At 48.4% G+C, this 12,413-nt stretch overlaps 1 protein-coding gene across 4 annotated transcripts in view; it reads left to right on the plus strand.

The window, feature by feature from the left end:
- The first annotated feature begins 219 nt into the window (after positions 1-219).
- Positions 220-12,413, plus strand: part of MLKL (mixed lineage kinase domain like pseudokinase) — a 28,256-nt gene continuing 16,062 nt past the window's right edge. For all 4 annotated transcript variants that reach the window (XM_073307095.1, XM_073307092.1, XM_073307093.1 and 1 more), the window contains exons 1-5: positions 220-335; positions 2,439-2,897; positions 4,833-4,949; positions 8,204-8,396; positions 10,181-10,278. In XM_073307095.1, coding sequence (XP_073163196.1) covers positions 2,441-2,897; positions 4,833-4,949; positions 8,204-8,396; positions 10,181-10,278 — 865 coding nt within the window. In that variant the 5' untranslated portion in view covers positions 220-335; positions 2,439-2,440. The remainder of the gene's footprint in view (positions 336-2,438; positions 2,898-4,832; positions 4,950-8,203; positions 8,397-10,180; positions 10,279-12,413) is intronic.

Raw genomic sequence — 12,413 nt, forward strand, 5'->3', positions numbered from 1 at the left:
CATTATTATTTCTGCGCTCTTTTATTTAAAAACAATAACAACGAACAAGTGATGCGATCTGCCCTATCCCTTTTCTCTTGAGGGCCAGAGCGAGAAAAGCCACAGACAATTTCCTGCATGAAAAGAAAAGCCACTAACTTCCGTCCAATGCAGAGATGGCTGTAAGAGGAAACAGATTTGCAGAATTGCATAATCCTAAAATTTCGTCAGGGAGGAGGGGCCAAACTGGGAGAGAGACAAGCAGAGGGACTTTCTCAAAAGTTTACTATGATACTCGGTAGGTCTCTCGGACAAGAGAAGGGATCAAGGACAGAAATAGCTTGGCAGGGGATCAGGTAAGTTTGTCTGTTTGATTGCTACACTGAAGAGAGGAAGGAGCTTTGAGCTGGGAAGTGCCAGGCTGATCTCTGAAGGGAAGAGAAACTGGTTACAATTTTAAAATGCTTTTGTTGAACCTCTGCCCTGACCGAGACACAAAGTATGGAGTTATTAGAGCCAGGCAGGCTCCTGGGATAGGCTACAGCTGCTCCCAGACAGCTCTCTTTTCTGCCCAGCTTTGGAGGCGTCATCTTCTGACTGCAAGCCCTTTGGCTAGCCTCAAAAGTGAAAGAGAAGGCAGACAGGCAACAGAAGGGAAAGTACCCAGAAAGGCTGCCTGGGATTCTGGTGACCCGGTCTCTGTGGGTGGGCTCCGAATATGCAGATTTCTGCGGTCCATGTTTGCATCGCTGACTGCAAGGATGCTCAGAAAAGGGGTGGCTAAGCAGGGTCACACTGTGCCCTCAGAGGGCCAGTGGGGAACAAAGCATTACTCAGTTGTGACCGTATGGCCTGCTAGTGACAGGCTTCACAGGGAATTCTCCCCACCCAGTGCATATTTGGCTGGGCGGAGGGGTGGGCCGGGTGGCAGCAAAGCAGGCCCTCCAATAGAAGGGCACGTGTGGTCTATTTGTTTTGATGATGGGCCAGTCCCTGAGGTCCTTATTCTGTACTGACTCAGGCCAAACATCCGCTGACTCCACGGTGAGTTTCACCTAAGTAAAGGCTGAATTACAAAAATGAGTGGGGAGCTCAGATTGGGGCAAATCAGACCAGACTCTCAACTAGTTTAAATCAGCGTAATTTGATTGAAACCAATGCTGATTTACACCAGCTGAGGATCTGGCCCCTGGAGACTATTATTGCTTTGAACAATGAAAGATAAAGTCATCCTGTGGCAAGCAGGGTGTGCAGCCTCATGGAGGGAATGTCCAAGGCACAGCAAATGTGTCTGTCTTGAGAATGTAACTCAGTAACCTTGACATCTCATTGGTGTAGCATAGTGTCAGCTATAGAGTACAATGCATTCACATGTTAATGAATAGCCTTCCTACAGAGAGCATATTTTCTAGGAGCAGCGCTAAACATGGTGAGAAATGACAGAACATAGTACACGATATCTAAAACGCAACTGCGTGAAGACGTATGGTAAATAAAGTGCCCTGTTATAAGAAGAATAAGGGAGGGAGGGAGAAATATAAAAATATGTTAGGCAAAGGTATTTTCAGAGTCTGTTGGAAAAGTCTATGAGGGATGGGCAGATCGGTCTGGGAAAACACAAATATCAGAAGCCCTTTCACCCCTTCTAATCTCTGGGGCCTGATTTTTAGAATTGAGCTTGCAAAAAGTGTGACTCTCTCTCTCTGTGTATGTGTATGTATGCCAATGTGGTAACTGCACAATGTACCCAGTCTGACCCTTGTCCAGTTCTGCATCTAAGGTTCTGAAATATTTGGACACATCTTTGGCCCTTGCCTCAGTTGGCCTCAGTTGGTGCACAGGACTTCTACTACCAGCCTCAGAAAGGTTGGGTGGCTCAGACTCAGTTGGCACAAGAAGCTGACTGCTCACATGCTCATCCAAAATGAACCCCAACTGCGAACCTGGGGTGAAAGTCATCCCTGTGGCAGAAAGCCTGCACAAGCCCATGGCACCCTCAGGACTTAAGCTGGACTTAAACAGAACACTGGGGCTTAGTGCTAGCCCTCTGCATAGGCCTGAATTTCAGCTCCCTGGGAGGTTCATCTGTCACTGGTCAGTGAGGCAGAGGTACAGGGATGCTGTCCCACCTGGCAGGGATTGCAGAGGAGAAGGCTCTTGCACCTAAGGGTAGGAAGAGACTAAGGGGGGATTTATCTAATATAAATCCTATCACTTCAAAACAAAAGCAATAAAGGAAAATAACATCCCCTTCCCATGCCAAAGGGGTGGTGGATTCGCCATCACTGGCCATTTTTAAATCAAGCTTGGATGGAGGCTCTAGCTCAAACAGCAGCTATTAGGGGGTAGGCCTGTGGGATACAGCAGGTCACAGCAGATGGTCATAATGGTCTTGGGAGCTAGGAATCCCCAGCACAGGGCGTGCCATGTTACTGATAGCTGAATCCCATTCCTTTCAGATATGGAGGTAGTGGAGAAGGTCCTGAATGTGGCCCACATCATCTACGCCCAGTGCGAACAAGTGAAGTGCTGTAAGCACCAGTGCCGCCGTCTCGTGTACCGCGTTCACATCCTGCTGAGGCCTGTGGAGGTCCTCAGGGCACAGCCTCCGAAACAAATCTCCTCCCAGGTAGAAGAGACGCTGCAGCAGCTGCTGGAGACCTTGGAGAAGGCCCAGGAGCTGGTGAAGAAGTACAGCCAGACGAACTGGCTGCAGAAGTTCCTGAAAGCCAACGATGTCGTGGAGGGGTTTGCGCGAGTGAACGAGCGCCTTGGGGATGCTGCTCAAGGGCTCTCCCTCCTGCTGCAGGCTGAGAATAAACAGTCCTTCCTCGAGACCTTTCAGCAAGACACCTGCAGCAGGGAGGACAGCCAGGACACCAAGGATGACAAAGCCCTCTGGGAGGAGCTGCTCACAAGTGAATATGCATTTTTAAGACTCTCACATACCTTACAATTGGGAATTAGCTGGGATGGCTGGAGCCAGCATGTCTGGTTCCACTTCCTCTTTCTGCTGCAAGGTTCAGCTTTGGCCCAAGGGTTGCACATTCAAACAGGAACAGGCTAAGCCTACAAGGGACCCAGATCAATGATGTGCCATTTGTGTCACAATGTTGTGATATTGGCTGATGCAGTTCTACCACTTCTGTGAGCCCTTCAAGAACACAGGACCCAGACCTATTCCTCTACCCTTGATCTAACCATACCAGCAGGTCTATTGGCAGGCTAGTGGGCACCGGCACCTACTACACAGGACACTTGTGTGACCGCTGCTGGAATCTTGTGTCCAGTTCTAGTGCCAAACAATGGAAGAAAGATGTTGATAAATTGCAGAGGGGTCAGAGAAGAGCCACAAGAATGATTAAAGGATTAGAAAACCTGCCTGATAGTGATAGACGCAAGGAGCTCAATATGTGTACCTTATCAAAGAGAAAGTTAAGGGATGACTTGATTACCATCTATAAGTACCTACATGGGGAAAAAATATTTAATAATGGGCTCTTCAGTCCAGCAGAGGAAGGTCTAACACGATCCAATGGTTGGGAGTTGAATCCAGACAAATTCAAACTGGAAATAAGGAGTTAATTAAGCGAGACTAATTAACCATTGGAACAATTTACCAGGGGTTGTGGTTGATTCTCCATCAGACCATTTTAAAACCAAGATGGCATGTTTCCCTAAAAGATCTGCCCTAGGGATTATTGTGGGGCAGGTCTCTGGCCTGTGCTCTACAGGGGATCAGAGTAGATGATCACAATGGTCCCTCCTGGCCTTGGAATCTCTGAATCTAAAAGAAACCTCAGGGCTCTGGCTTCTCTGAAGTGATACATTTCCAGGTACAGAAGGGGCTGGGGTTGGACCTGGAGTGGTGGGAAGGGCAGCGCTAGAGCTGTGACCTTGCAGCCGCAGATTCAGGTTTCAAAGTAGCAAAATAATGGTCCACAAGGAGGAGGTGTTTGTTTGATGTGAACCAGGAAGTGACTGGTGCTGGCGGGTGGGATTTTCACAGGCGTCTATGTAACCTAGGCGATCCAAGTCCCATAGTTACAAAAGTGCAACTAAAAATGCCACCCTCAAACCTTCCAAAAGATATTGGGGGCTGGCAGCATTCTAAGACCTGGCACAGCGATGGAGGGGGCGATAGCTGCCTTATACAGCACTGTTCTACTCTGAAAAGCAATGATGAAAAAATGGCCTCTTCACACTCAGCAGATCTGCTGCCAGGTTATTGTGCTGACAATGATACGTTCTTCTGCTTTTTATTCCTGCGTTGGCTCTGCTGAGTCAACACAGCTATGGGAGAGGGAGCTGAAGTTGATTCCTTCTTCTGCATCAGTGCTTAGGTACCATGGTGATAGGTGTCTGAGAAAATGGATAGATCCACTGCATTATTTACTACGTCCCAGACAGTTACACTGAAGACAATTGGGCTGGGACAGGTGTTGCTGAGATCCTAATTTGAGTCTCAGTGTTGACATGGAAGAAGGGAAGAGCCTAGCGTGACTCTCAGATCCAAGTTTGCAGGTCAGATGTTTTCCCCTGTACACTAAGCACACTGGCTCTAGAGTTGCTAAGAGAAAATAAACAAGGAGCCCGGCAGGGCCATTCTCATGGAGTCACTTTTCAGAGCAGAACTGCACTTTAAGCCGGGTGAAAAATTAACAGCATGAAAGGCCAGTCCCACTAAACCTCTCTGGCACACAGCCCAGTCTCAGGGTACACTCAGTCAGTCCCCTGGTGCCCAGACCATGTGGAAGACTATGCCATGCAACAAACCCCAATGGTGCTCAACAAGCATCCATCTCACAAGTTCCTTTAATGACTTTGACTTTCTGCTTCTTCCTTTCCCCTAGGAAGTACAGAGACCAAAGATGCAGTGGATAATGTCCATAATGATGTCAGACATGTGGGAACAAAGGTGGAGGATGTGGGAAGCAGGGTGGAAGAAGTTCGCCAAATGATGCAAAAATGTAAGTTACCATCAGGCCTCTCTCCCCTCCGGAATACCCCTCCCAGGGCAAGGGTGGGCTGCGAACTGCTGACAATGAATAATCATCCTCCAGGCTCAGGGTAAGCAAGTTCAGTGGAGGGATTTGCAGTCCTGATGGATCGGATTAAGAATAGGTGGAGTACTTGGTGCCTCCACAGGCTCCTTTCAAGTTCAGCTCTGCTTCCTATGTTGGATGGCTCCTTATTTACCTTGTCAAGCCTGCAAAACCCCACACAACATCCATCCAGGGTCCTCATCCTCCCCACAGCAGAAGTCTTCCCCAGAGGGGTTACCTTGGTGTGGAATGGGAGGGGAGGAATCATTAAAGGCTAGATCTCTCCATTGCGACAAAGCATCTCTGTGCTGCCTTTGCATCCCTCCCCACCACCCCTTCCAGGAGGGCAGGGCTGAACCACCTTCAAGGAGTTTCAGTACTGCTCACGTACTGGCCACCCTGAGTCGTCAATGATGTGATTTCAGTCTGCTCCTTTATGTCTTGTAAGCGCTAAGAGCCAGACACACGCAGACTCAGCAATTCCCACCTGGCAGGGCACAGCGTCACCCCCAGGCTACTTGGCTAGCTCCTGAGACCCAGCTCCTGCAATATAGTTCTGGTACCTTCTTGGTATTGGGCATTAGTGACTCATGGTATGAGAGAAAGTGGGAATAGATGCACTTTTAATGATAGCAGGAGTAATAGAAATGGGATGAAATCTGATAGTCCAAAGTGCAAGATCATGCACTTAGGGACTAACAACATGAATTATTGCTATAAGCTGGGGACATATCAGTTGGAAGTGACAGAGAAGGAGAAAGACCTGGGTGTATGGGTTGATCACTGGGTGACTATAAGCTGCCAATGTGATGCGCAGTGAAAAAGGCTAAGTCAATCCTAGGATGCATCAGTTGAGGTATTTCCAGGAGAGACAGGGAAGTGTTATTGCCGATGAAGTGAGCTGTAGCTCACGAAAGTTTATGCTCAAATAAATTGGTTAGTCTCTAAGGTGCCACAAGTACTCCTTTTCTCTTTGCGAATACAGACTAACACGGCTGTTACTCTGAAACCTGCCGTTATACAAGGCATTGATGAGACCGCACCTGGAATACGGTGTGCAGTTCTGGTCTCCCATGCTTAAGAAAGATGAATTCAAACTGGAAGAGGAGCAGAGAAGGGCTACTACGATGATCCGAGGAATGGAAAACCTACCTTAAGGGAGGAGACTCAAGGAGCTTGGTTTCTTTAGCCTAATAAAACAAAGGCAGAGGGGAGATATAATTGCTGTCTATAAATATATCAGATAGATAAATACTAGGGAGGGAGAGGAGTTATTTAACTTAAGGGTCAATGTTGGCACAAGAACAAATGGATATAAAGTGGCCATCAACAAGTTTAGGTTTGAAATTAGACAAAGGTTTGTTACCATTAGAGGAGTGAGGTTCTGGAACAGCCTCCCATGGGAACAGTGGGGGCAAAGAACCTAGCTTGTTTCAAGGCTCAGCTTGATAAATTTATGGAGAGGATGGTGTGATGAGACAGCCTACAATGTAGCATATGGCCTATTCACTACTGCTGTTAGCAAATATCTCCAAGGGTAGGAGATGGGACACTAGATGGGTCTGCGTTACTACAGAGAATTTTTTCCCAGGTGTCTGGCTGGTGGGTCTCAACAACATGCTCAGGGTCTAACTGATTGTTATAACTGAGGTTGAGAAGGTATTTTCCCTGTGGTCAGATTGGCAGGGACGCTGGGGTGTTTTCACTTTCCTCTGCAGCATGGGGCACAGGTCACTTGCTGGTTTGAACTAGAGTAAATGGTGGATTCTCTGTAACACGAAGTCTTTAAATCAAGATTTGTGGACTTCAGTCACTCAGCCAGAGGTTATGGGCCTGCAATGTCCAGGAGGGCAGACTAGATGATCATAGAAGATTAGGGTTGGAAGAGACCTCAGGAGGTCATCTAGTCCAACCCCCTGCTCAAAGCAGGACCAATCCCCAACTAAATCATCCCTAAATCATCAAGCTGGGCCTTAAAAACCTCTAAGGATGGAGATTCCACCACCTCCCTAGGCAACCCATTCCAGTGCTTCACCACCCTCCTAGTGAAATAGTATTTCCTCATATCCAACCTAGACCTCCCCCAATGCAACTTGAGATCATTGCTCCTTGTTCTGTCATCTGCCACCACTGAGAACAGCCAAGATCCATACCTCTTCAGGTAGTTGAAGGCTGCTATCAAATCTCCCCTCCCCCCCCCCCACTCTTCTCTTCTGCAGACTAAACAAGCCCAGTTCCCTCAGCCTCTCCTTGTAAGTCATGTGCCCCAGCCCCCTGATCATTTTTGTTGCCCTCCACTGGACTCTCTGCAATTTGTCCACATCCTTTCTGTAGTGGGGGGAACAAAACTAGACGCAATACTCCAGATGTGGCCTCACCAGTGCCGAATAGAGGGGAATAATCACTTCTCGCAATCTGTTGGCAATGCTCCTACTAATGAAGCCCAATATGCTGTAAGCCTTCTTTGCAACAAGGGCACATTGCTGACTCATAATGACTCATGATGGTCCCTTCTGGTCTTAAAGTCTCAGTCTATGAGATAAAGCCCTGAAATCTCACTGCATAGGCCTTGTTCTCCATTATGGCACAGTTGCAACAAGCCGTAGGGAAGCCATATAGCAGCTTTATAGGACATGTGGAGCTCCCTCCACCCCACGTTCGTTTATCCAGAGACAAATTATGACAGGCCATTGTGTCTCCAAACTAAGGACATATGTGGGAAGATGCCATTGAATCATTAAATCTGGATGCTGTGGTGATGAGCACGTATAAAAAACTCGTTGGCTAGATTAGGTCAAGTGCCTCCATCCATACAACAAATTATGAAATAAGCAAGTTATTTCTCCTACAGGCTGGGAAGGCAGAGAGACGCTTGGTCTGCACTTAGAAGTTACAGCAGCATAGCTACATCAATCGGGGATATGCGGGGGAAAACCTCACCCTGACGACACAGCTATGTTGACAAAAACCGCAGTATAGACACAGCTATGCTTATGAAAGCTGTTAATGTCATTTGGGGAGGTGGTATTTCTACACCAGCAGAAAAACTCCTTCTGTCGTTGTACACTGCAACAACAAAAGGGCAGTGTGCTGGCATGGACTCCATAGCATAGCCAGAGGAAGAGATTTCTTACCAAGAGCATCATTTAAAACCCCCTCTTTGTTTCCCTTTGTCCCAGTGCAGGACGCAGTCATGAAAAAGGACAATGCTGTTCCAAGAGAGGAAATCACTGAGATTAGGATGGAGGATCTCACTAAAACCTCATGGACCTTCCTGATGGAATCCAAAAGCCACACGCTCTACAAAGGAGAATTCTACAAGTACCCTGTTGCTATCAAAGTCTTCAAAAACCCTGTGATTACCTCCACTGAGTGAGTTATTTAGCAAAGGTCCCAACAAGAATGTAACTACTGAGGAGGGGACTGCTGTCATCCTCTCCCTCAATCACTGAGAAAGGCCTTGACACTGAAGAAAGGGGGTTCTTCAGCAGGGAGACAAACTGGGCACTGACAAAGTAGCTTTGCTTTCTCCCTGCTAAAGTTGATAGCAAAACATGCTGCTCTCTGTGTGCGCCGGTCTGGTGTTATGCAGGGAAGGCGGAGTAAGAACCACAAAGATGAGGGAAACCAAAAGCAGCAATCTAACTATAATAACTCAAACTGGGGTGGGCAAACTACAGCCCAGGGGCCACATCTGGCCCTTCAGACGTTTTAATCAGCCCTCGAGCTCCCCTCAAGAGGCGGGGTCCGGGGCTTGCCCTGCTCTGGCACTCCAGCCAGGGAGCGGGGTCGGGAGCTTGCCCCGCTCCATGCGTGCCCTGGCTCTGCACAGCTCCCGGAAGCAGCAGCATGCCCCGCCTCTGGCTCCTATGTGTAGAGGCAGCTAGGGGGCTCCACTCCGCATGCTGTCCCTGCCCCAGGCGCTGCCCCCACAGCTCCCATTGGCTGGGAATCGCCAATGGGAGCTGCAGGGATGGTGCGTGCGGATGGGGCAGCGTGCAGAGCTGCCTGGCCATGCCTCCCCATAAGAGCCAGAGGGGGGACATGCCGCTGCTTCCGGGAGCTGCTTGAGGCCTAGAGCCTGCACCCCAACCCCCTGCCCCAGCCCTGATCCCCCTCCTGCCTGCCGAACCCGTCAGTCCCAGCCCGGAGCACCCTCCTGCATCCCCAACCTCTCATCCCCAGCCCCACCCCAGAGCCCACAGCCCCAGCTAGAGCTGTCACCCTCTCCTGCACCCCAATTTTGTGACCATTCATGGCCCGCCATACTATTTCCATAACCAGATGTGTCCCTCAGCCCAAAAAGTTTGCCCACCCATGACTTAAACACTAGAATTTGTCCTGTGGGGAGAGGGCATGTTGGGCAGGATCCTGGGGTTGTCTCCTAGTTTGCCTGGAAAATGCAATGGGATCTGATTCCCAAAAGTGCAGCTCCTGGAGATGGACACAAGGGACTTCATTGGAGTTTACACACAAATAGGCATCCTCGTTGGATGCAGAAGGCCCAAATTGACAGGCTGTGGGAGAATTTAAGCCCATTACTCCTTTTAACTTAGTTTTCCTTCCCCAGAGATCAGGCCCCAAGTACTCACCAGCTGACACATCCCAGCATTCCTTCTGCTGGTGCCATCACATCTGCCATTCATCTTCAGACATGGCGTCTTGCTATGGTGGGGGGTGTGGGACAGAGCTGTTTGCTTTCTTCCTCCCAATATTCAGAGGTTCTCTGCGGTTTTCAAGGAACCCTGGTGGGTGAAGGGTACTGAAAAGAAAATGCTAGGGGAATGCTAGGGGAATGGACGTGCATTACTCCTCACAAGCATGGACACCAGGCTCCAGTGCCAATGAGTGATGGCTGCCACATTGCTAGCAAGGTGCATGCTGGGAAGTCTCACAGAGCAGGAAACCACTGGTATCCTTAGGTGGCTACTCTTTAGAGAACTACAAAGATAGCAAAATGCAGTTAATGGGGGATTTGTGTGCTTGCTCTCTGCTATAGTTCAAGCTTGGGGAGGAAGCCTGGAATGGGGTTGGAGGCCATGTTACCAAGATTAGCCCACATTGGACTGTATTGGAGGAGGGGGTTGTCCCTGCCCCCACCAGCTCTCACAGACTCACTCTGGCCAGAGGCCTGACTGCTCTACTGCCTGTTGCAGGAAGGTGAGGGAGATTTTCAGGAAGGAGATTGAAACCATGAAGAAGTTTGAGTCTCCGAACATCCTTCGTATGTACGGGATCTGCATCGATGAGAGCGGTAAGGGGCCCCGGTGTGGTGGGATCTCAGTCACTGACTCTCCACAGCAGGCTCCCATGTCACCTCTTTGCACCCACCTCCTAGCACAGCGTTTGTCACCCCTGCTGCTGCACAAGTGGAGGTGCCTGAATGTACGAGTCCAGACATCAGCCCACACTTGTCACATCAAACGTGACACAGCCACAGCCCGGATGGGTATGATGAGATATGGCCAAAGCCAGCCAACAGGGATGGAAGGCCCATGATGTAATACCACAGCTGGCATGGCCAAGAAAATACCTGAAGGGATAGGGTCCTGCTCTGGCCACCCCTTTCCACTTTCCGCAGGAATTCATGACTCCAATAGTACATATCCAGCAAAGTGGAGCTGAGCTGTGTCTGCTTTTCATTCCCCTAAGTGACATGGGGCCAGCCTGTGGCTGAACCTTGCTCAGATTCCACAAGAAGGAAGACACTGGGAGCTGTCTCCTGCAGGAACAATGCAATGTTATTTTAAGTAACTAAACTATAGTACAGGCTAAGGAATGATCTTTAATGATTTTACCTTTTTCCCCTATGTAGGTTACTTTGTCTGCATTGAAGTTTTGAGATACAAACCAGTTCAGTGTATCTCTTATGAATGCACTAAAAGATTAAGCAAGTAGTTGGCAAACAAATATCAGTTTAAGCAACATGTCTCTGGTTAATTTAACTTATAATTGTCCTAACCTAATTTACAATGGTCAAATTAAGGTTGTAATTGAGATAACGCACTGGTTCAATTTATCTGGCTCGCCAATTACTGCAATTAGTAATGAATTCATATTGAACAAGTTTAGAAAACAATTCTCTTCGGGTTTTAGAGGAAAGTTAAGGGGAGAGGCCATTCCCTTTTATTTAAGCGAGTTAGCTCAGAGCCTGTTACTTGCCCTTAAGGAAGTACAGCTCTTAAACAGATTTGCCAGTTAACTTCCTTCTCAAACTGCTTTCTTCCATTAACTTCACTTTTCACAGAAATTACATCAAACTTTGGTTTATTTGGTCCAGCGGTTCTCAAACTGTGGGTCAGGATCCCAAAGTGGGTTGTGACCCCATTTTAATGGGGTCGCCAGGGCTTGCATTAGACTTGCTAGGACCCAGGGCAGAAGCTGAAGTCTGAACTGCACCCCCACCTGGGGTGGTGAGGCTTGGGATGTGGGCCCCTCTCTCCCCACACCCAGGGAGGTGGGGCTCGGGCTCTGCTCCCCTCTGCCCCCCAGGGTCATGTAGTAACTTTGTTGTCAGAAGGGGGTTGCAGTGCAATGAAGTTTGAGAACGCCTGATCTAGTTTATTTCTCCTCCCCATTTTAACACATTTGCCTGCATCTTTCTGACAGCCTGGCACAGACACAGGATGATTGATAGAGTCCCACACTTGTAGCGGCTTTAGAACAACCCTGGTTTGGAGATCTCTTACTGTTTAAATAACAGCCTTAGGAATGTAGTGTCTACTTTGGGGGACAGTTAAGTGATCTGCAAAGAGAGACGCACACACTCTAAAGGGTGTTGAAGTGATTCAAGCCTCTCTGAATTGCTCCACAATGGTTTTCGCACCTTTTCCTTCTCAAACTCTTTAGCTCATGTGATTGGTCTTAGTTTGGAACAAAGTTGATTTTTACCAGTGGCTTTATTGATGATAAGATGTAACTTGGAGCTCTTTTACATGCAGTGTGGCAAGTTTGGTCTTTTCTCTCTCTGAGTTGTACTTCAGACTTGGAATCTTTCACTTCCCCTTCTCTAGATGGCCAATGCCAGGAAGAGAGCAGGATACAACTCCAAATGTCATTGGTGGTACAAGAGAGATACCACACCCCCACACACTTCTCTCTGCATAGTTAGTATTAAGTTTTGTGGGGCTCACTGAATCACCTACTCTGCCACAGGGGACACTGTTGTCCAGTCAGAGATTCCAGCATGTCAGCTGTAGCTCATCATGGACCAATAATTCAGTTTCTTGATCTGAGGACATAGTAGAAGATTCCCGTCTGAGATGTACATTTTCTGGCAAAACCTGTTGAGATCCACAAGCAGATGCCCTCATTCTAAGCAGGACATGTGAGAGGCCAATGGGAGAAGGAGTTGGAAACAGACCTCCATTTAACGGAATAAGGCTACGT

Source organism: Lepidochelys kempii, chromosome 12, assembly GCF_965140265.1.
Source record: "Lepidochelys kempii isolate rLepKem1 chromosome 12, rLepKem1.hap2, whole genome shotgun sequence".
Classification (NCBI taxonomy): Eukaryota; Metazoa; Chordata; order Testudines; family Cheloniidae; genus Lepidochelys; species Lepidochelys kempii.